Raw genomic sequence first — 21,024 nt, 5'->3', positions numbered from 1 at the left:
AGAATGTATTTTGAATTTCATTCCACTGCTTAAAATTCAGTTCTTGTTTTAAGATCGTCAACCACACATGCACGTGGCAAAGAAAGTAAAAATTAATGTCCGGTCCTTTTAGACGTACAGACATTTAGAAGTACAAGTTTATGAGGTGTACAACCCCAATGCCACGCCTCCCTGCCCTGACACCGCTATTTCTCCTTGTGTGCGTTCACCCACACAAACACATGTTGCCATGTGTAGTGGTACTTTGGAGAACTCAATCGACATCCTACCCTCAGCTCTCCTTAGTGACTGTAAGCGGACTGTGTGGGAGGACTGGCTCTGATAGAATGGACTGCTGTGTTATTGACTTCAATTTAGAAAGTGCTGCCTGCTGCTCCTCCCCCCCCTTGCTTGCCTTCATAGCCAGGACCCTGCTGGCCCCCAGCCGCAGCCGACCTCCGGGGGATATCCCTGATTGCACTGCCACAGAAAACACATTTAAGCAAGGTCACAGGGTCTGGACTTAAGCGGGGGGGGTGTGTTACGGTTTCTCTTCAACCCATATTTCATTTCCATCTCTTTGTGCTTTCCTTCATCCCAAAAGCATGCTTTTCCCCTCTAATTACTGCCTTCCTCAAGTCTTTTCCATAGACTTCCATCAACTTCCACTCGGGTGTGTTTCTCTCAGCCCCCAGTCCCATCCCTATCCTGCATTGTCTCCTACCTGCTTGGATGGACAGCTGCTGAAGTGTTGTATTGTTGGAAGCTGCAGGTACATCGGCACCAAACATTTGACGCTGTGCTGGCTGCGCACATAGATTAGACACACTTAGCTTGGCTTCTCAAATCCCCAGTATGGGGAGAGAAAAAAATGGAGGCAGAGAGACAGCGGATATTACACAGGAAAAATAACTGGCTGGGAGGCGAGTATTCACAAAGACACACAAACACATTTTACACACACACACACACACACACACACACACACACACACACACACACACACACACACACACACACACACACACACACACACACACACACACACACACACACACACACACACCTACCCTTTCTCTGCAGGTATACATATGATCATAGTTTCAGCAATGACCCTACATACCTCAAAGTGTCTTTGACTGGTGAGTTTTTCTCTTTTATAAGCTCAAATTGGAGAACAGATATCTCATTTGAACGCAGATAAGATAGAGAGGCAACTATCAGTGATGAAATCCAAATTGGAAGCATATTAAAAAAAACACTGTGGGAAACCATTGGAATGCAGTTTGACAGATGTGTGGTGCCACTTCTGAAAAATCTGGCACAAGGGGAAGCAGACAGAGAAATAGGCTTAAAAAACACACAAACACAAACAAAGATTGTTGGCAAGCAGACAATCTATGTGCTGGATGATGCTGCTGTAATCTGGGTGTGGCCAGGTGGATCTGAAAAGATGAAAAGCTGTTTCATTCTTAGCTTCCATCGCTGGGTCTGTGCAGTAACAGGCCTCGGTAGGGCTAATCCTTCCCTACATGAGGCTTGATGGAGATTCTGGGATTAACAGTTTCACAGAAATAACATGGTAAAGAAGGTAATTGTCGCTGAGATTTTAGGGAGGGGAGGGTACTTGAAGGTCAGGGCATCATAGTTAGGAAGAAAAGAAAAGAAAAAAGAAAGAAAGAAAGAAGGGCTAGGAGTATGTTATGTCATTTTACCACCCTGGGGATGGATAGTTTAAGATGGTCTACACAGGGAGATTTAGTTTTAGAGGCAAACTAAGAGCTTTTTGCAGTGCTACATGTTTAATCCAATTACCTCTAGCAGCAGAGCTTTCATATTTGTCACTGCATAAAGGTGACACAAAAAGCTAGCCAATAATATCAGTATCAAGTAAGACAAGACAAAGCATTTGTTAGTATGCACAATAAATCACTGTTTCCTCTCCGATTCTATCTTATAAAAACATTTAGGTGGACTGGGATGAGTGTGAGGATGAGGATTAAAGCAGCTGCCCAACATAGGACTAATGTTGCATAAAAATGTTGCAGAGTAAACAACCCAGTGGTTAGGAATTTTGTTTTGACCAAGCCAAGGACATTAAAGCAAAAGGAGAGGGAGGGGTGGATCTGAATGAAGACGGCATCTTTGCTCCCCAGGAGCTAAAAGTCGAGAAGATTTAGCTGCTCTCTCTGCGGTGAATTACTATGTTTTTACCTTCACATTGCTCAGAGAATGAGACATCCATTTCCTACGGCCTGGCAGTTGGCAAGGCAACATTGTGATGAACGCACATACAGGGATGCTCCATGAATCCTAATGAGGCCAGATGACCAATGACGTGGCCAGGGAAAGACGTGGGGAGCATTAGCATACAGTGAAAAAGGACTTTATTTCACACGCCTAGCCCATTAAAAGACAGTGTTTTTTTGGGTAACACTTGATTAAAATCCCATTCTCAGAAAAGAACGAGGTAGTAATTGGTGAAAACTATTTTAAAACATTCAAAAGACCAAAGTGAAAACACTCCTACTTCTCTAAATATGCATGAAGCACTTTCTCCTATCTAGCGATCTTGGCTCATGCTGATTGGGTTAACAGTGCTAACCTACTTGTATCTTTCTTCTGCTTCCAGCTAACACGGCACTAGGGCTAATCCCTGCTCTGGCAGCCAGTTTGAACACAGCTCAACATAATGAAGCCCATTAGTCTGGAGACAATGGCTGGTAGCAAAGCTCAAACACTGAATAACACCGGATGAGAGAGAAAGAAAAAAAAACGCTCGTCTTTTACTGTGTGTCTAGTTGCCATGGCCTGATATTTCCTTCATTTGAGAGCACACACAAAAACATATGGTGAATGAGCAAACACAATTAACTTGAGACTGGCCTGCAAATAGTAGACCAGAGGAACATTGTAGGAAGTAGCAATTTAGAGAATGAGAGCGAGGGCATGGAGGCAGAGGGGAGGACAGAGGAAGAGGAAGCAAAAGAAAAAAGGGGGAATCTGTGCAGCAAGTGCAAAGGGGAAAAAGGAAGAAAGAAAACATGAATAGGAGAAACTATGAAACGGGACAAAGGCAAAAATTTTCAGCGTCTAGATTAAAACAAAATACTTAATTAGCATTATACCCTGTTTACTGAATAATTGACAAACCTAACCTGCCAAAGCTGCTCTAAATAAACATGACTGTTTTAGTAATATCAGAATGCTCCATGAAGTAGATGCCACACAAGGTCAGTGAAAGAAGACTAGCAGGGGTGACCAGGTATTGGGATACAACATAACTGGGCACATGGAGGCCACTAAAATATCCTATTGCCCTTTATAATCCGTTGATACGCTGGCATATGATTGGTGTGTGTGCGTCTCTTGTGTGAATGTGTGTGTGAGTGTGTGATGAGAAAAATGATAAACAGAAAAAATCCCTACCAAGCAGTTTAAGCCTTTACTGGGACACCGATAGCAGCTTGTCTGTGTGTCAGTGTGTGTGTGTGTGCGCGCGCGCGTTAGACGTAATCTCTGGCAGAATTAATTCCTGGAAATTGAAATGAAAATGGGAAAGAAAGTGTCCACTAGCAGGTCCTTTAACTCAAGGTCAGCATCATAGAGTTTGGGACGTCTGGGTGTGTGTTGGTGTGTGTACACGTTTCAAGTACGGTGGCCTGGAGAAATTGGTTTAAGATAGCATTTTGTCAGGATGGGGGACAGGTTTGCAATCGGGCACTGGGACATTACAGGATGGATTAAAGGGCATCCTTACTCACACATAACCACACATACAAATGCATACAATTTGTAAAGGCTCTCAAAAGCACAAGACAAGCCCAAAAAAAGTCTCATACAGATACACAAACACATACATACATTGCCAGAGGACATATGCCATAAATCCTTGATCATGGCAATGGCAGAGGCAATGACATTATCATTAGATCTATCATTCGATTGTTCATTCCACAACTCAGAGTGTCAGTGCTGCTATATCGCACTGCAGGCTATTCACCCAAATGGAACTACTGACACGCACACACATGCAAACAGACACAGGCTGCTGACCTACATGTGACTGGCCGCAGCCCAGATTTGCTAGCATTCACCTCAGGGGATGGGTTCTGAAATGTTTGCATATACCCGTTGAGCATGCTGGCTGAACTGCGGAAAGGCCACACCGAAGTAGGTCGTGTGGTACCCCCAAACTACCCCCAGTGCCCTCCTGGCGTGATGCGGGGGGGTGCCTCAATAAAGCCTTGGGTAAAGCAGAAAGGGCAGGGGTTGTGCAGCAGGGGCAGAGGCTGGCATGACCGCATGAAGGTCCCACAAATCTGACAGCTCATCAAGCAGTCATTGGTGGGCGAGTCCTGGAGGCAAGGCCTGACAACAGTCTTCTTGTCAAGATAGTGTAGGGATACACTGGCATAACTTGAACCTAGAAAGACACTCCAAATCACACAGTGAAGCAAGGTTTGCAAATTCTGCATTGGCCTGAAACACACAATCAGATTTGACTTCAGATACACCCCTAAAAGATGGCCACAAGCTGATGGCTTTTCTGGTTCACCTCGCTGCCAATGTCAGGAATGTCATGTGAGCTGAAGCACACACAGACACACAGACATATTGGACCTTGAGAAAACCTTGTCGTGATCACAGAGTTTGGCTGACCATCAAGCCATGTTGGCCATTCCGGGGCAGGATCAAACTATAACGCAAGGGGTTGACCACATTTGGTCAGTGAAGCATTACAGAGTTTGGCGGGCCATGACCTAAGCTTCATCAGTAGTGGGAAAGCTGAGTGTCCACTGACAGACAAAAATAAAGTGGGAATAGAAAAGACAAGAAAGAAAGAGGGCCAAATTGAGAGAGCTACCCTGGCAGCATCGGTCATGTTATGGGTCAGTGGATGATTTTGGTTAGATAGTGGTCTGGGATGCACTGTACCGGGTGGGTAAAACACAACCTGAACTCATTCGGGGTCACTTGCTCATCAAATGGTGGCACAGCACACCGACAGAACAGTGCAATGGCACCATCTGACAGACAAACAAAGCTAGCAGTGCCAGTGAGCACACTGTACTAGATCTGATTTTGTGTATGATCAATAATCACACTGAGAACCACAAGCCTTCATTTGCAGCTGGCTTAACTGACAATAGATCAATAAAATGTTGATGTTTTGAGCAGCTCGTTTTCCGCACATCCTGCGTTTGTGTAATAGCCTGCTTGAATATATGCCTGCATTATCTCATGTTTTCACATGCTCGGAGAATGCAGTGAGAAGGATGCAGCAGTGCAGCACACCTTTGATGTCACTCGCCACATGGAGGTGGCGCTAGGGAATCCCTGTGGAAAGGAAAGGAAAGGAAAGGAAAGGAAAGGAAAGGAAAGGAAAGGAAAGGAAAGAGTCTCATTCTTAACAAAGGAAAACCCCCCCCAATACTCCTGTGGCTGCCACCTCACTGTTACATGTGCTTCATTGAAGCCCATTCGTATTCAACTGCAGAGAAGTCAAGGAGAAAGTATGTGTGTGTATGTGTGTGTATAATATAGGAGTTGGCTCTATACTCCTGTGCCGGTGGGAATAACGTACTGCGCTACAGGCAGTGTGACCTTTTCTAGCTGCCGTGCTTTCTCTCCTCCCTCTCTCTTTCACATGCTTACTCTCTCACTCAGACACAAAATCACACACACACACACACACACAAAATCACACACACAAACACACACACAGAGCCCTGTCACAGCTAGCTTTACCTACCATCAATTACAGACAGTGCTTCCTAGTTTAATGGACATGAGGCTTGTACAAATCATTGGAGATAGAGGGGTGATGGGACAGTAGGGTGCATTTGTTTTGCCTATTCTCCTGCGGCAGGAAGGTAAAGCATGTCTCGTTTTCTCCTGTTCGCCTTCCTCAGCATGACCTTTACGGTTGTGTGCTTCTTGAAGCGACAGTTTGTGCTCAAATTGAGGGTTAAGGCCTGCCTTTTTAGAGTGCTCTAACTACTTGCAAAGGCATACATGATGGGGGGGACAGAGAGTGGAAATAAGCCTAAGGTATAGACACAATGCACAAAACTTTGCTGTGTCTTTTGATTATATATGATACATATATTACTTCTTAAAGCCTCATATAAATAGAGGGTATTGAAGCAACCTAATGAAACTATTAGTTCTGTTGCTTGGAGGAGAGATTTGGATGGATGTGGCCCTGGCAACCCCAGAAGACAAAACTGAAACTGGATTTGGTGAGATACGCCAGTGACGAAAGTGGCTGCAAAATGCAAGCTTGTAGTCAACAGGATATAAAGAGATAGTCGGAAAGAGATGAAGTAGAGTGACACAGTGATGGATAAGAAGAGGAAGAGTGAGCAGAGAAGGAAAGACAGCGAGGGGGGCAGTTTGGGTAGGGGGGTGGGTTAATGCACAAAACACACTGCATCAAACCAAAGCACTGCTCGGAGCACGATGCGTCAGCAGCCCATTCATACTCCTCTATTTTCCACTAAAGGACAGAGCGAAGTGTAAGAGTACAGAGAGATAAGGTGAAAGAAAATCCAAAGGGGGGGGGGGCATTATGAGAGAGCAAGGAAGCAATAGAGTGAGAGAAACAGTGTCCCATCTGCCTGCCTTTGCCACTACAGCAATGCTGGAAAGCTTTGCCAGACTCATTCGAATGGTTGGAATTCTGCTGGGGAGGAGGGGGTTAAAATCTGGTTGCTGTGGGGATGCCACTGTCCAGCTCTATCTTTTGCTTGGTTTGCCCGTCTATTCCCCTAAGCCACATAAAGCCCCAGAAAGCCACAGAACAAGAGACTGTGAGCATTAAAAAAAAAAAGAGAGTAGAGGACAGCAAGAGCAAACTGGTTTTTGAAGAGGTAGATCTCTAAAAAGGTCTGAGTGCTTTGCGCTCACCCAACTACCTTAGGACACTGCAGAGAGAGCAGGAGGGAGGCAGAGAGAGAGAGAGAGAGAGAGAGAGAGAGAGAGAGAGAGAGAGAGAGAGAGAGAGAGAGAGAGAGAGAGAGAGAGAGAGAGAGAGAGAGAGAGAGAGAGAGAGAGAGAGAGAGAGAGAGAGAGAGAGCACGCAAGGGAGAGAGAGTGAGAGAGGGAGAGGGATCCAAGCCGGCGCACGCTCTCTCTTTTGCTGCTACAACGGATCCTTTCCACATCGACGCTACTGTTAACGTCACGCCTGTAAGCCGCGCGCTTGGCCAGCGCTTGCCTTCCCTGTTTTGCTCCTCACCCCAGTCGGACGCTGCATTAGCAAGGGAGTACTGATCACCACGAGGAGAGGAGGAGAAAAAAAAGAACTGGAAAACAAGAAGAAAAGAAGCCGGAGAGAGGAAGGAGAAACTGCGCACCACCCCTCCTCCCTCTAACCCACCTCGATCAACCCAGCTACAACACCCCCACTCCTCCCAGCACCCCCTTCCATCCCCCACCCCACTCCCTCTCTGAAGAAATTGACGGATTATTGGGAAGTGCAACGGAGGCAGGCTGCAGCTGCTGCTGTGTGTGCTCGCTACTGCTGCTGTGTGCTTCGCAGGGATGGTGTGTGTGCGTTCGCAATTGCTGCTGTTGCCACCGCGGCTGCCGAGGCTGGAGCGTGTGGCTAGTTAAGAGGAGGAAGAAGCTAATGAAGGCAGTGTGTGTCGCCTAGCCTTTTCAACCCCCGCCGAGCATTCCTGGAGGAAAAAAGAAAAAAAAAAGAATAAGAAAATTCAAGCGGACACAACGCCACATTGAGAGGGGGAGCAAGGGTAAGAGGGGGAGAAGGGCTGTCAGACTGACCAACCGACCAACTGATTGACCACTAAAAAGTGAACAGTGGAATACAGAGAGGAGGGGGGCTGTTTTTTTTAATAACCGTTTGTCACTCTCTCCTCCTAACCATCGCAAAGAAAAGGCAAAGAACACTGGAAAGGACTGTGGAATTTTCAATCAATCTTCTCCAATCCTACCCTCACCTATATCCCTCTTTTTGTCCTTTCAGTCTTGGCTTTTGGTGCACAAAAAATTGTGCATGTGTGTTTGTGTGGTCGCCTGTGCTATGGAGACCTGGGTAAGGTGTCTAGCAGGGGGATCAACTGTCGGATTCCAAGGACAAGCAAGAGAAGAGGAGCCGACAGCAAGAAGCGAGCAAGGGAGCACTGCTGCTTTGGGAGCCTGACTGGATTCCTATCTGCAATCTTTTTTTTTTCCTTTTTTCTTTTTTCTCATCAACACGGAAAGGGAGAAAACAAAAACACTCACAAAGGGCCTTTCGAACCTTTCTCTTTGGATGTGTGGATTTACAAAATAGCTCTGGTTAAGCTCTTTGGCATTGACGCCTGTTCTGACAGAGCAAATATAAAAAGGCTTTCTTTGCTGCTCTTGGGAATACATACATCTGATGTGAATACCACAGCTCTCTCTGGTTGCAAACAGGAGGGAAGCTATATATCTCAGTTCAAGGACCTGTAATAATAACTTGAGGTAGGTGTCTAGTGTTTCAACCCCTCTTTGCATCAATTTGTAACACCCTACCCTCCCTTCTGTCTTGTAATACAGTTTTTGGTTGCTTAATTTACCATCATGTCCTTCTCATGCACATGTTTCAGAAAAGGCAGCCCTGTTAACCCTCCCCTCTCTGTCTGCCCCTGAGCACAGTTCATGGAAATAAAGGCTTTCCTTAACTGAGGATAGGTGAAGCCCCATTGCCCCTTAGCAAGCACCCAAATCCCACATATCCTCCTTGACCTCTTTACTCTGGTCCCCTTAACACCACTACCAGCAAACCAGCTACCTTTCCTGTCCCCCAAGCCCCCCAAGCACCACCCCCAAACACCCCCAACCTCCCCCCCAGATGATGCTGAATTATGAACGTGCCACATCATGAGTCTCCTGGGGCGGGTAGCTGTGCATCGTGCCAGGAAAGCCGCCCTGCTCTGTGTAGTCTTCCTGATGGCGCGAGCGTGGAGCAGCGCCTCCCTGGCCTTGGCGGGGGCGGCGGTGTCTCAGGGACCCCAGGGCTGTCCACCGCAGTGTTCCTGCAGTAATCAGCAAGGGAAGGTGGTGTGCACCCGACGTGGCCTCACCCGTGTGCCCCCTGGCATTCCTGCCAACACGCGACACCTCAATCTAATGGAAAACGCCATCGAGGCGGTGCAGGCTGACTCCTTCCGCCACCTGCACCACCTTGAGGTGCTCCAGCTTGGGCGAAATGCCATACGGCAGATTGAGGTGGGCGCGTTTAATGGACTTACGAGCCTCAACACGCTGGAGCTGTTTGACAACCGGTTGACGGTGGTGCCCAGTGGGGCCTTTGAGTACCTGTCTAAACTTAGAGAACTATGGCTGAGGAATAACCCCATTGAAAGTATCCCCTCCTATGCCTTCAACCGGGTGCCCTCCCTCATGCGACTGGACCTTGGAGAGTTACGAAAACTGGAGTACATCTCAGAAGGAGCTTTTGAGGGCCTACAAAACCTCAAGTACCTCAATCTGGGCATGTGCAACATAAAAGGTGATCTGCCAAACCTGAGTCCCCTCAAGGGCCTGGAGGAACTTGAGATCTCTGAAAATCAGTTCACAGAGATAAAGCCAGGCTCCTTCAAAGGCCTGCGCTCACTGAAAAAACTATGGGTGATGAACTCACAAATCACAGTGATAGAGCGCAATGCTTTCGACGACCTCTCTTTATTGGTGGAGCTAAATCTCGCCCATAATAATCTGAGCGCTGTGCCACATGATCTGTTCTCCCCGCTCAGGTACCTGGTGGAGCTCCATCTCCACCATAACCCTTGGAACTGTGGCTGTGATGCTGTATGGTTAGCACGCTGGCTAAGGGAGTACATCCCAACTAACTCAACTTGCTGTGGACGCTGTCACTCACCTGCCAGCATGAGAGGTCGACAGATGGTGGAGGTGGACCGAGGTGAGGGCGCTGCAATCCAGTGTTCTGCACCATTTATTGCTGATGCGCCAAGGGACTTGAACATCTCAGCAGGGCGAGTAGCTGAGCTCCGTTGCCGCACAGCCCCAATGTCTTCAGTGCGCTGGCTCCTACCCAATGGGACTATCCTGACACATGCCTCTGGTCACCCAAGAATATCAGTGCTCAATGATGGTACCCTTAACTTCTCAAATGTCCTGGCAGTAGACACAGGCACTTACATCTGCATGGTGTCCAATGCAGCTGGGAACTCCAACGCCTCGGCCTACCTCAATGTGAGTGCAGCTGAGCTTAATACATCCAACTTGAGTTACTTCACCACAGTGACTGTGGAGGTCTTGGGGCCAACTACCGAGATGCCCAAACCTAAAACCACCACAAACACAGCTGCTGCTGCTGCAGGGGCTGGGGTAGCTGGAGGAGGAGGAGTAGGCATAGGGACAACAACGACAACAGCCTCTCCTTCCGTCTTTCAGCCAGTCTTCATCTCCACACCAACTGTGCTGCTGCAAAGCACTGATAGCCCACCAGGCGCAGCAAAGCCATCTGTGGCACCAGGACCCCAAGGTGCCACTGGCAAGCCAGCTAAATCTGGTCCAAGCCTGGATGAAGTCATGAAGACCACTAAGATCATAATTGGTTGCTTTGTGGCGGTGACTCTGCTGGCTGCTGTCATGCTCATCGCCTTCTACAAATTGAGAAAGCGCCACCAGCAGAGGAGCACTGTGGCAGCTGCTCGTACTGTGGAGATTATTCAGGTGGATGAGGAGGACCTTCCACCACCAGCGTCTGCAGCTCAAGAGACAGCTCTCACATTACCTGAAATACGGGACCATAACAGCATACACAAACTGGACTTTATCAGCCACAAGACTGACTACAGCTTTCACAAACCCAAGGCCGAATACAAATCCCAGCCTGATTTCACCCTTCACAAGCCAAAGGCGGAGTACACCACATATAAGCCAAATATGGACTTCAGTAGCCACAAATTCATCCCAGATTACAGCACTCACAAATCTACACCAGATTTTAGCCTTCATAGACAAAAGCCTGACTACAGCCCATTTAGACAGGACTACAGTACTCACAAACCTAAAGCAGAATACAGCCCATTTAAACCAGACTTTGGCACTCACCCAAAAACTAGAACAGACTACAGCCCCTTCAAACCCGATTATAGCACTCATCCCAGGCAGAAATCTGAATTCAGTCCATTCAAACGAGATTACAGCACCCAACCAAAACCGAAACATGACTACAGCCCATTAAAATCGGACTACAACACACAGCATAAACCCAAGGCTGAATACAGTCCATTCAAGCCTGACTTTGGCACTCATCCAAGACCTAAACCTGATTACAGTCCATATAAGCCTGACTACAGCACTCAGCCTAAATCCAAAACAGACTACAGTGCCCAGAGGTCTAAAACTGACATTACCTACAAACCCAAGGACCCTTACGCCTCCCATAAGACTGCAGCCGATTACAGCGCCTTCAAGACCGACTTCAGCCCTCACAAAGCGGATTACAGCGCCTTCAAGTCTGACTTCAGTCCACACACTCAGAGACCTAAACTTGATTACAGTCCACACAAAATGGACTACAGCCCGCATAAGGTGGACTACAGCACTCTAAAGCCCAAATACAACACCTACAAGCCAACTGGCCATGGGGCTAAATGGACAGAAAACAATGTTGGGAACTCTTTGCCTCGAACCTTGCCCAGCACCATCACAGCAATGGCTGAGCCCTTTGTCATAAAAACTCACACTAAGGAAAAGGTACAGGAGACTCAGATTTAAGAAGGCGCCCCCCCCCCCCTCCGAAAAGGCCCCCACTCCTTTCCCTAGGCCCCTAGCTCCCACCCACCCCTGCCCCACACTCCCCTTTATCATTTCCTCATAAAATCATGCAATAGAATGCACAACGAAAAAAAGGACAGGAACTACTTTTTTGTACAGAGTGCAAACTTAAAAAGACTGATGATTTCTTGTTGTACATGCTTATAAATAAATATATATATATGGACAAATTGAAACTACCATGGGCTGGTGATAGAGAAACATATATTAAAAAGAAATTGAAACTATTTTCTAACTTGTAACTTCTATTTAAAACAATGAGTTGTTTAAGATGCTGTCTTGACTTTGACAAATGAGGGTAGTCTTGTTTTAAAAAGGGGCATTCTGTGTGATTTTTACACCATGCTACAGAGAATGCAGTGATAAGAAAATATTTATACTGAAAAGACTTTCTTTAACAAAAACCGAAAAAGGTCAGTGTCGATCTTTACAGGTTTATCTTGTAAAAGCACCAAGAATTTGTACTGTGCCAAATGTTATAAAATGCAATAAAAAGGATTTTTGGAAGAAAAAAGGAAGTATTAGAGAGAGATGTTTTTTCCCCTTTGCTTCTTCTCCTAGCGTATACTGTAACGATCAGCCAAATGCTTTAGACACTGCAGTAAGACGCTGCAGCTATACTTTAACCCTACGTGTGCTGAATGACTCAGGCAGAATGAATCACAGTGCAGAAGTGGATGGTGCTTTTTTATCTCTTAACACTTTCTTTCACTATATTCTTTATCAGTAATACAAGAGTTGGTCAGTTTTTATTTTACACCACCCGTGAGTGTCATGGTGCTTCATCAAGGTGTGGCTGATCAAAAGGATGTATTTAATCCAAGTTCTTGAGTTCTACAAATGCGTCAAGGTGTTGAATGCTGGAGCAATGTTGTGCCCACAGACAAGTATAGCAGTGCTATCAAAACATCAAATGTTAACTGAAATGCTCATTACATAATGCTTTATAATGATGCAAGCTGATTGCGTTACCTCGCTCATTTTCCACATTATGAAATGGTATTATTAGTCATGTATCTAATGAGTGAAAAAGGTGATAAATTAAGGTGAAATACTGTTTGGGTGTTAACACTGTCTTGCACTTTGCCAAAAAATATAGATCCTCATTTCACTTTTCATTGCATTGCCAGCTGTTGTGCCCTCATCAATCAGTATGGGGGCTTTTTATGGTGACAAATGCATTTGGGTCTTGCTGTTAACTCTGCATTTTTCATCTTTGACAGTATCACCCCTCTCGATCATAATATAGCTTCACAGTTCTCTGTCTAACAAAGAAAGATGACATACAACACACACAATGGTTAGTGGACATGTATTAGACAGGTAAGATTATTATTTTTTGAAAACCATAGTATATGGGATTGACCAAGCATTGCTGTGCTGTCTAGTATAACTCTCTCATCTCACTTAATAGGGGATGGTTTCCTTTAAAATGATAAATGAGACAGAAAGGTGATGTAAACTACCCAGAATAAAATATTAATAATAATAGAGTGGGCAAGATATAGATGAGATGAAAAAGAGAACACTACAAAAGAACTCCAGGGGAGTGATTGGAAGCTGTGTGGGCCATAATCATCAGAGCCAACGCGGATACTCCCTTCTCATTAACCTCAGTAAATCTGTACAATAAATTGACAATCAAAACACTCCTGTAACTAGCCTCGAGTCATCTATTACATTATCAGATCCACAGTCACAGTCCTGAGCAGGCAGGCAAAGCTCTGGCCTAGTAGTGTATTTGACAACATCAGTTTACACAGCCAGTATTGTGTGTGGCAAATGGAGACCTGTAAGGGCCACAAGAACAATATCAAGGTTTGCTGTACCAATGCTGTAAAGTTTCAACATTTGAGACATCAGGGGAGGAAGAAAAACTGCAGAATGCAAGGCTGACACAGCACACCACAAAAAAAGTGTAGCAGTTAACTGAGAGCTTGTGATATGTGTGCTTGTGAGGGTGACAGTCCAGATGAGAAATTAGGGGTTGACAAAAAAGGGAGGAAGTGAGAAAAATAGAGTAAGAGAGGGACGTTAAAGATGACAGCTGAAGAAGGAGAGTGAGTAAATCCATACATACTAAGTGGTCATGAGTGCAACATGTCTTGTCATCATCTCAGAAGGACAGTTCACCATCCTTCACCAACAGCTAGCAAATAAGGGTAAAAATAACTTACTGCAGTGTGCCAGGGCTGTCACAATTGGTCACTTTAGCAAAGAAATCAGACAAAATCAAATCAACTACAGCTCTCATCCTCCCCTTTAAGCCACATCTGTTGATGACTCTGCCTTCATTTTATACATTGAGCATTTTCTACAGGGGTAAGAATGAGCTGGATAGATCACAAATGCAAGCCTGTCTGTCTGTATGTGTCCATGTACTGTCTTGTGCCAGTTATGCTTTCTGTTGTGCGTTGGGAAACATCGAGGATAGACAACGATGACAGCCGCACAGAGCAGGAGAGGTAACGTGTGAAAAAGTGGAATAGAGAGCAGAATTCACTTTGAACGTGTCCCCCGAATGGTCGAGGCTTGTACCACATAACTGCAACATTCATGGTTTAGTTCCAGCCTGCCTGCCTCTCTACTAGCAGGCTTCAAATAAAGACATTTTTTCAAGAAAATAGAATAAAAAAAAAGGGGGGGGATAAAACGAAACAAGCCCATTTCATATTATATTGACCATTTGTCACTAAGATGACTCATACATCAGGCAGCATACCTTTGTCTCCAACTCCTCTTTAGTTGTTTTAATAACATAGATAAGCAAAGGCAGGCCGTGGTTTTCCAGTTGTCTCTAATCCGAAGCAGGTGAGAGGAATGTTCAAACAAGTGAAAGTGAGTAGATATCAGTATGTTGCATCAAGATGGATAGTCTAAATAGGTTAAATGGAGTGGAGCAGTTGTATGAACAGATGTATGCACTGTATGGCGCATTACACTGTGTCACGGCATTCTAGTGTAAGCTTCCCCGTACTTCCTTTGCCACAGTATGGTGTGTCTTTTGCTACGTGTATGTGGTGCTGTGTGGGAACTTATTAAGCTGCACTATGGTATAAAAGGCTCCTTCATACTAACCAGTCAACGTGACTACAGGGTCATTGGTCAGTCAATCAGCTAGCCAGCCACTGAGGGGACCGTCTCCATGGGAAACATTCCCTCCATCCCTGCCTCCCCCTCATCATGGGGTTGTTTTTTTGTCTGTCTATGTGCTTCATTAGCAATCATGAAGCCATTTGAAAAAGGAAGTAAGGCAAGATGGACCTACTCACTGACAGCTCACAGAGCCTGGGGAGGAAGGGAAAGGAAAGGACACAAGGAATAAAGTCGTAGACGTAGAAAATAAACTTGGGAAGGAAAAAGAGATACATTTCTAGAAATAAATTATTAGGGAGCAAGGAAAAGGGAAACATTTAGCCAAAACAGAAAACAGTAGCAGACAGAGCAGATCTACGAAGCAGAGAGCAGTCAGCAATGGAGGGAAAAAAAAAACAAGACAAACACAGAAATGTGGCAGGCCTGAATAAGGCAGCTAATGGCACAGAAGTGTTTCTGGAAGACTAAAAGAAAAAAGCTATGAGAACTGAGTGGCGAGGGAGAAGGGGGATGAAATTAAGGTAGGATCTGGCTCACAGGCGAAGGGTAACTATGAAGGGAGACGCAAAAAGAAAAAGGCAAAAGAAAAAAAAAACAAGTAAAAGAAAGAGACAGAAGTGAAAATTGGTTCAAATAAAACAAAATAGGAGAACAAATAAGAGCTGGAGCTACTAGAAGAGGGGAAAGCAACCTAGTAAGAGTGAAAGGAAGAGAGAGCAAAGGCGCTTAGTAGAGGAGTAAGCAGAGCAAATGTGATGCAAGAGTGCCAGCTACAGATGGAATGGGGGATATATAGCCTGGCCATCATGGCTCCTGCATGATTGGTGAATGGCCTATACGGCATCGCAAGGGGTGTGGTGGTTGTGGGGGGAGATAGAGTGTGATGTTACCACAGCACAGTGCCGCAGATAAGAAGCGCTGATACCAGTAATGGACTGGACTACTGGGGGTACTTCAGGAAGGGAGACCGGTGAATATGAAGGCAGGGAGGATGGGAGGATCAAAAGGTCAGCACAAATGGAACTGCAGGGACGATAACTGCCACAGTGCAAGCGTGTGCCTGCGTATGTGTTTTTTCGACATGAGCAGGATGACACTGAATTTAACAGGCCAAAGCCCTTAAACCAGCAGCAAGAAACAAACAATATTCTTTCCCTTCCCATTCAAAAGGAGCTCATTCTCAACTTAAAAGGGTTTGGAGGACATTTTGAAACCCAATTATTTTGATGCAATCTCTTAATTAGATTTTTTTTTTCACCCCCCTCATTGTAAATTACTATGCACTGAGGCACAGAAGAAGGCTGTAATAAAATGTTATTACATTAAAATGACCTAGACCAATCGGCACTGTAATCTCAATTACATCAGCCATTTATCAACTGCTTTACATTGTGCTAATCATTGTCTCCTAAAATCTATATTAAAGTGTTAATTATACACATTATTAAAAAAGTGCTTCCTAGCCCATTATACACGCATTTTTTTGGGATGCTTATCCCATTGATTGGAAGAAGTGCCATACATGTTGAATTTCACGTAATTTATGTTGAAAAGTAAAGCTTGCAAGTTGTACATTATCACATTTAATGCTGGAACTTTGTTTAATGAGTTGCTGAATATCTAGGGAGAGTTTTGAGTTTTGCTGCAAAAATATTGCCTTAATTGTGTTTTCATGCATTCGTATTTTCTAGGCCTCTACTTATTCATTGATGATCAATAATTAACAAATTGTAGCCAGCAATCGATTACAGAAACTGCCTATATCCGCATCCCTAATTCAACAAGGGATGTGTGTTACACAGTACATGCAGTAGCATTTTTTTGTGTGAGCACTAGCCAGTGTGCTAGTGGAGCAGACAGGAGGCTATTCTAAGCAGGCCTGGGAGCGTGCTGCCTTGTGAGTCAACATGAGTCAGGGCCAGAGTGTTGTTTGGTCCTAATGTCAAATAGAAGTACTGGACAAGATGTGGAGTCAAAGGTGGACACAGCGCATCATCTGTGCAGAAAGCGATGCAGTGCTCATTATGACGAAGCTGAATTAGAGGCTATGGCTGCTGACTCACCCCACCTTTAATATTTGGCACATTATCTTTGCTAATGAAGTGTTTACATAGACCATCTATTTTTTACCGAGAAATAATTTTAAATACACTGCGTTATCCACGTGAATTTCCTTTGGAATATCAAGAAACATAAATCAAAAAGATAAAGGTGCCGGGGTGTTGGTGGACGGGAGGAAAAGGTTAAGGGCGAGTCTCTGTTTGCTGTTGCATCTGACTTTGACCGTGTGAAAACCAATGCAAATAGCCATATTCAATGACCAGCTGGTGGTTTGATTTGTTGTTACCGGAGGTCAATAGAGGCAGAAGAAAAATTTTCATCACAGTACACTGTTGGCGAAGAGCCCAGTGCCGTCAAGGCTGTAGTGTTGAATAGGTGCATGCCAACACATTTTATCGGATATATACCGTGGTCAACTATCAACACAGATTTTGTTGCTAAAACGGAGACTGAATGGCAGGTGGGCTGTGTGAGCTATTCCTGCCGTGCAGAGGCGACCACTCGAGTGTGTTACTCCCTGTGAGACAGAGTTTATCGCCCTTTTGGTGGGTGAAAAACATCCATGTGTTTTTTTTTTTTTAGCGGCCAGAGACGATGAAGCCTTACTTTTATGATCCCGTCCAGTAGTTGAGAGTGAGGTGTGTGTGTAGTAAATCAAATCCACTGAGAGCAGCAAACAGGAGAGTTGAGGCAAACGTGTGGAGGGACGTTTGTGTGTTGTTGTAGGTTTTGTGAGCACACAAATATATAAAAAATATGACACCTGCATGTGCGCGTGCACACACAGAACGAAAAATGAAGCCATTGACCATTAATTTCACTGCTTTTGTTGAGATTTACAGCCTGCGGAGAAATCATGATCACAGGCACAGCATCACCTAGGATACTGTGCTCAGATGTGCACTTCTTCACTCACAAACACACCAATGGAACAAAATAAATATCCAAAGCCATACGGTTAAAATCCACTGAATGTTTCCATTTCCAGTCAGAACGCATTTATATGTTTCTTAATAACTGAAAAAGCACACACTGCCAAATTCTGCTTGCTTAAGGAAACCTAGGCCGCTTATTAAGCCTTTAAAAAAGTGCAATAAGGTGACTGTGCCGACTATGAAAATCCCATGACATCAGAGATGTCTGTGTATGTTCTACTGAAAATATCAATTTACATTGCCTTTATTGAGTGCGTCTTCTCGCTTCAGGTTTGAACTGTGTTTAAGCTGCCGCAGCTGAAGCCAGGCTTTGTTACGCACAATTATAAATATTAAAAATAATACCTTAATAGGGTCGGGAAGGAAAATGCAGTTAAGTAATCGTTGAACAATGTTACTGCTTCAAAAGTCTTATCACCTAGCCACAGAAATAGCAGTACGTGTGTGAAGTCAAGTGTGAACCCCCTGCTATCGTTTCTATATTTCCTTCATTGTTCAAACATTTGCATCCATGTGCTCATATACAAACTCCCACTTGAGAAGAAGGTGCACAGATTTTTCATACTACTCCTGCAGTTTCCATGGCACTCCTGCATGTTCCCATGCAAATGCAGGGTCCAAAAAAGACATGAAGACATGTAACATGTGTGCTGATAAGAAAATCTTCGCTTCTATGGTGCATGTACAGTCTAAGGAAAGAAGAGAGGAAAGAGAAGCTTTCCTACAAACAGAGACTGAAATTCCATGAAAATGTAAGAGTGGGTGGACACAAGGAGAGAGCTGGGATTTCATCTTTGCTAGGATGAGAATAAGTGTGTCTGGGTGTAGACATTTTGCTGATAGTGGAGGGGTGGAATTGGGGTGACAAAATGGCCTCCTGCATTGCTCAAGACATTACACCAAGGAGGCAGTGAAACACACGGACAAGGGTAAGAGAATTAACTGAGGTCGACACATTATCTATGACACCCTGATTTAGAGTGTCAGAGGATGGTAGTGCTAGATGGAAAGAAAGACACGTAGAGAGAGAAGTGGGCGAGAAAAGGAGAGTGAAGAAAGGAAGACGAGGGGGCAAAGATGGGGAACAAAGAGCAATACAGTCCAGAGAGAAAGAGAACTGAAAAGGTGATGGCCATAGATAAGAAGCCCCAATGTGGCACATTAAGAGGAGCTCGGTATTCGTTCTGTAGTAAGTGTGGAATCATGAATTTACACTGATGTGGACTTCCAGATGACAAGCGGTGCGCTAATGTCAAAGACTTGCTGAGAGAGTGTGCACCGCTGAGCACAGAATGGCACATGAAAGTAACGTCGAGATGAAAGCCCTGACGAGCTACGTAGAGCATCGACGGGTTGAAACAGTTTTCATGCGGTGGCAGAATTATTCAGCCGCTGCAGCAAACTGCTGTGTGTGTTTAAATGGGTGTGTGCAGTTGGGTCAGCAGTGATCTTTAAAGATCAAACAAATCAATAGCCAACTTCTGTTTGCTGTGGACAAACAAAGCCTCGCTGCACTGTAGGTAGTCAAGTCGTTTTGCCCCCATTAGAGGTTTCATTATTTAGGGGGCATTTGGAGATCTGTTATTCATTCTAAGTGGAATCAAATGCAGATGAAACTCTAGTACACACAAAACAGAAAGGGAGGGAAAATAAGCTCAAGGGCTGTTTTTACGAGGTGGCAGGGTCCAGGCGCTGATCCCTGACACAAGTTTTAATGGATCCCAAATAAATGGCATCCTCAGAAGTGCCTGCTTAAAATACAGTCCTTATCTAATAGGAGAGGATGTGGGTTTGTTGGCAGATCTAAGGCAGCAGCGGAACAACAAAACTGTTGGTAAACATTTAGTCCATTCCTTTTTAAATCTGACTTCACATAAATCTGGTCGGACTTCATCATGAAAAGGAAAAGATGAGAGCAAGTGCTGTGAAGTGCTCTGCTTATGGATTTGTGTTTGGTGTGGGGGACGTAATTGTTTGAATTTTTGTATTGCACAAGAAGTAAAACAAATATGGTCCCTTTGCAAACATATAATAGTTACTGTTGTAGAGTTCTTTTCCAGTGTTTTTTTCAGCTGTGTCTTTAGTTGGGATTCAACCCTGTTGAAAACACTTGGAACACAGATGTGTGACTGCATGCCATCTACGTGAAAGAGCTTGTGTAGGAGTCACTGCAGGTGACGCTGCGCCAGTCTATGCCACCTCCGCAGAAAAACTGATCAAAGCTACCCCAGAAAACAGACAGCAAAGAGCATTTAAATCCAGCAGCTGCTTATTTATGTCAGACAACTTTAACTTTGCAAGGTCCTCTAGAGCTGCACCGGGACAACCTAAAAAGTAAGTCACTGGGAGTGGAGGAAGAAATTATAAATATGAAGAAGTAGTTAATTAAATGGAAGTTGGAACTTTCCAAGTAAACAACGGCTGAAGGCCCCGCCACAAGAAATTAAACTAGGGCAATTTAATTTTCTGAAAAAACAATCATAATCAACCAATCATTCAAGGTCAGGGCAGATCCTTCATCAAATCATGTTAATGTAGCAATGTGGGCATCAGTAAGGACTTATTCCAGACACTTATTTTCATCAGAAGTGTTCTTTGAACAATAACTCCTTTCATGGCCTCGCATTTCAGAACCAAGAATTTTTTCGACAAGAGGTGAATCAGAGGCGCCGCGTGGCCCCAAGCTGAGCGCGACCTCGTCGGCCCGGCTGATATAAGAGTACCTGCCCAACGGGGGAGCCGATAATTAGACAGCCAGTTATACTGCTTCTCTCCTCTCACCGCTCTCTTGTCCCTCACTGCAGCTAATTAAACACGACCAGACACATCAAAGACGTATATGTGCGGGCAGGCTTGTGTTTGTCCATCAATTACAGTTTTGTTGTTGCCGCCGCGGTGAAAACAACTTCAAACCAAGTTGCGGGGCCACGGTTAGGGTTGTGCTGGAAGAGACTAAACATGACGTGCCGGTGCCACAAGAAACAAGTAGGTGGTATCATGCAAGAGGGCTGGGAGGTGTATACTACTGAGTACTGGGGAGGAAAGATGGAGGTAAGATAAGGAGAGGAGAGGAGAGGAGAGGAGAGGAGAGGAGAGGAGAGGAGAGGAGAGGAGAGGAGAGGAGAGGAGAGGAGAGGAGGCTCATGGTAGA

At 44.9% G+C, this 21,024-nt stretch overlaps 2 protein-coding genes across 2 annotated transcripts in view; one reads left to right on the top strand and one right to left on the bottom strand.

Moving 5' to 3' along the window:
• snd1 (staphylococcal nuclease and tudor domain containing 1) overlaps positions 1-21,024 on the bottom strand; it is a 175,358-nt gene that overhangs the window by 82,712 nt on the left and 71,622 nt on the right. The gene's annotated exons all lie outside the window — the stretch shown is intronic.
• Positions 7,102-12,295, top strand: lrrc4.1 (leucine rich repeat containing 4.1). Its single transcript, XM_037120991.1, has one exon. The coding sequence runs from the start codon at positions 8,854-8,856 to the stop codon at positions 11,719-11,721; it is 2,868 nt and encodes a 955-aa protein (XP_036976886.1). The 5' UTR covers positions 7,102-8,853; the 3' UTR covers positions 11,722-12,295.

Source organism: Acanthopagrus latus, chromosome 14, assembly GCF_904848185.1.
Source record: "Acanthopagrus latus isolate v.2019 chromosome 14, fAcaLat1.1, whole genome shotgun sequence".
Classification (NCBI taxonomy): Eukaryota; Metazoa; Chordata; class Actinopteri; order Spariformes; family Sparidae; genus Acanthopagrus; species Acanthopagrus latus.
The sequence above is the reverse complement of the archived record's forward strand: the minus strand, read 5'-3'. Positions and strand labels throughout refer to the sequence as shown.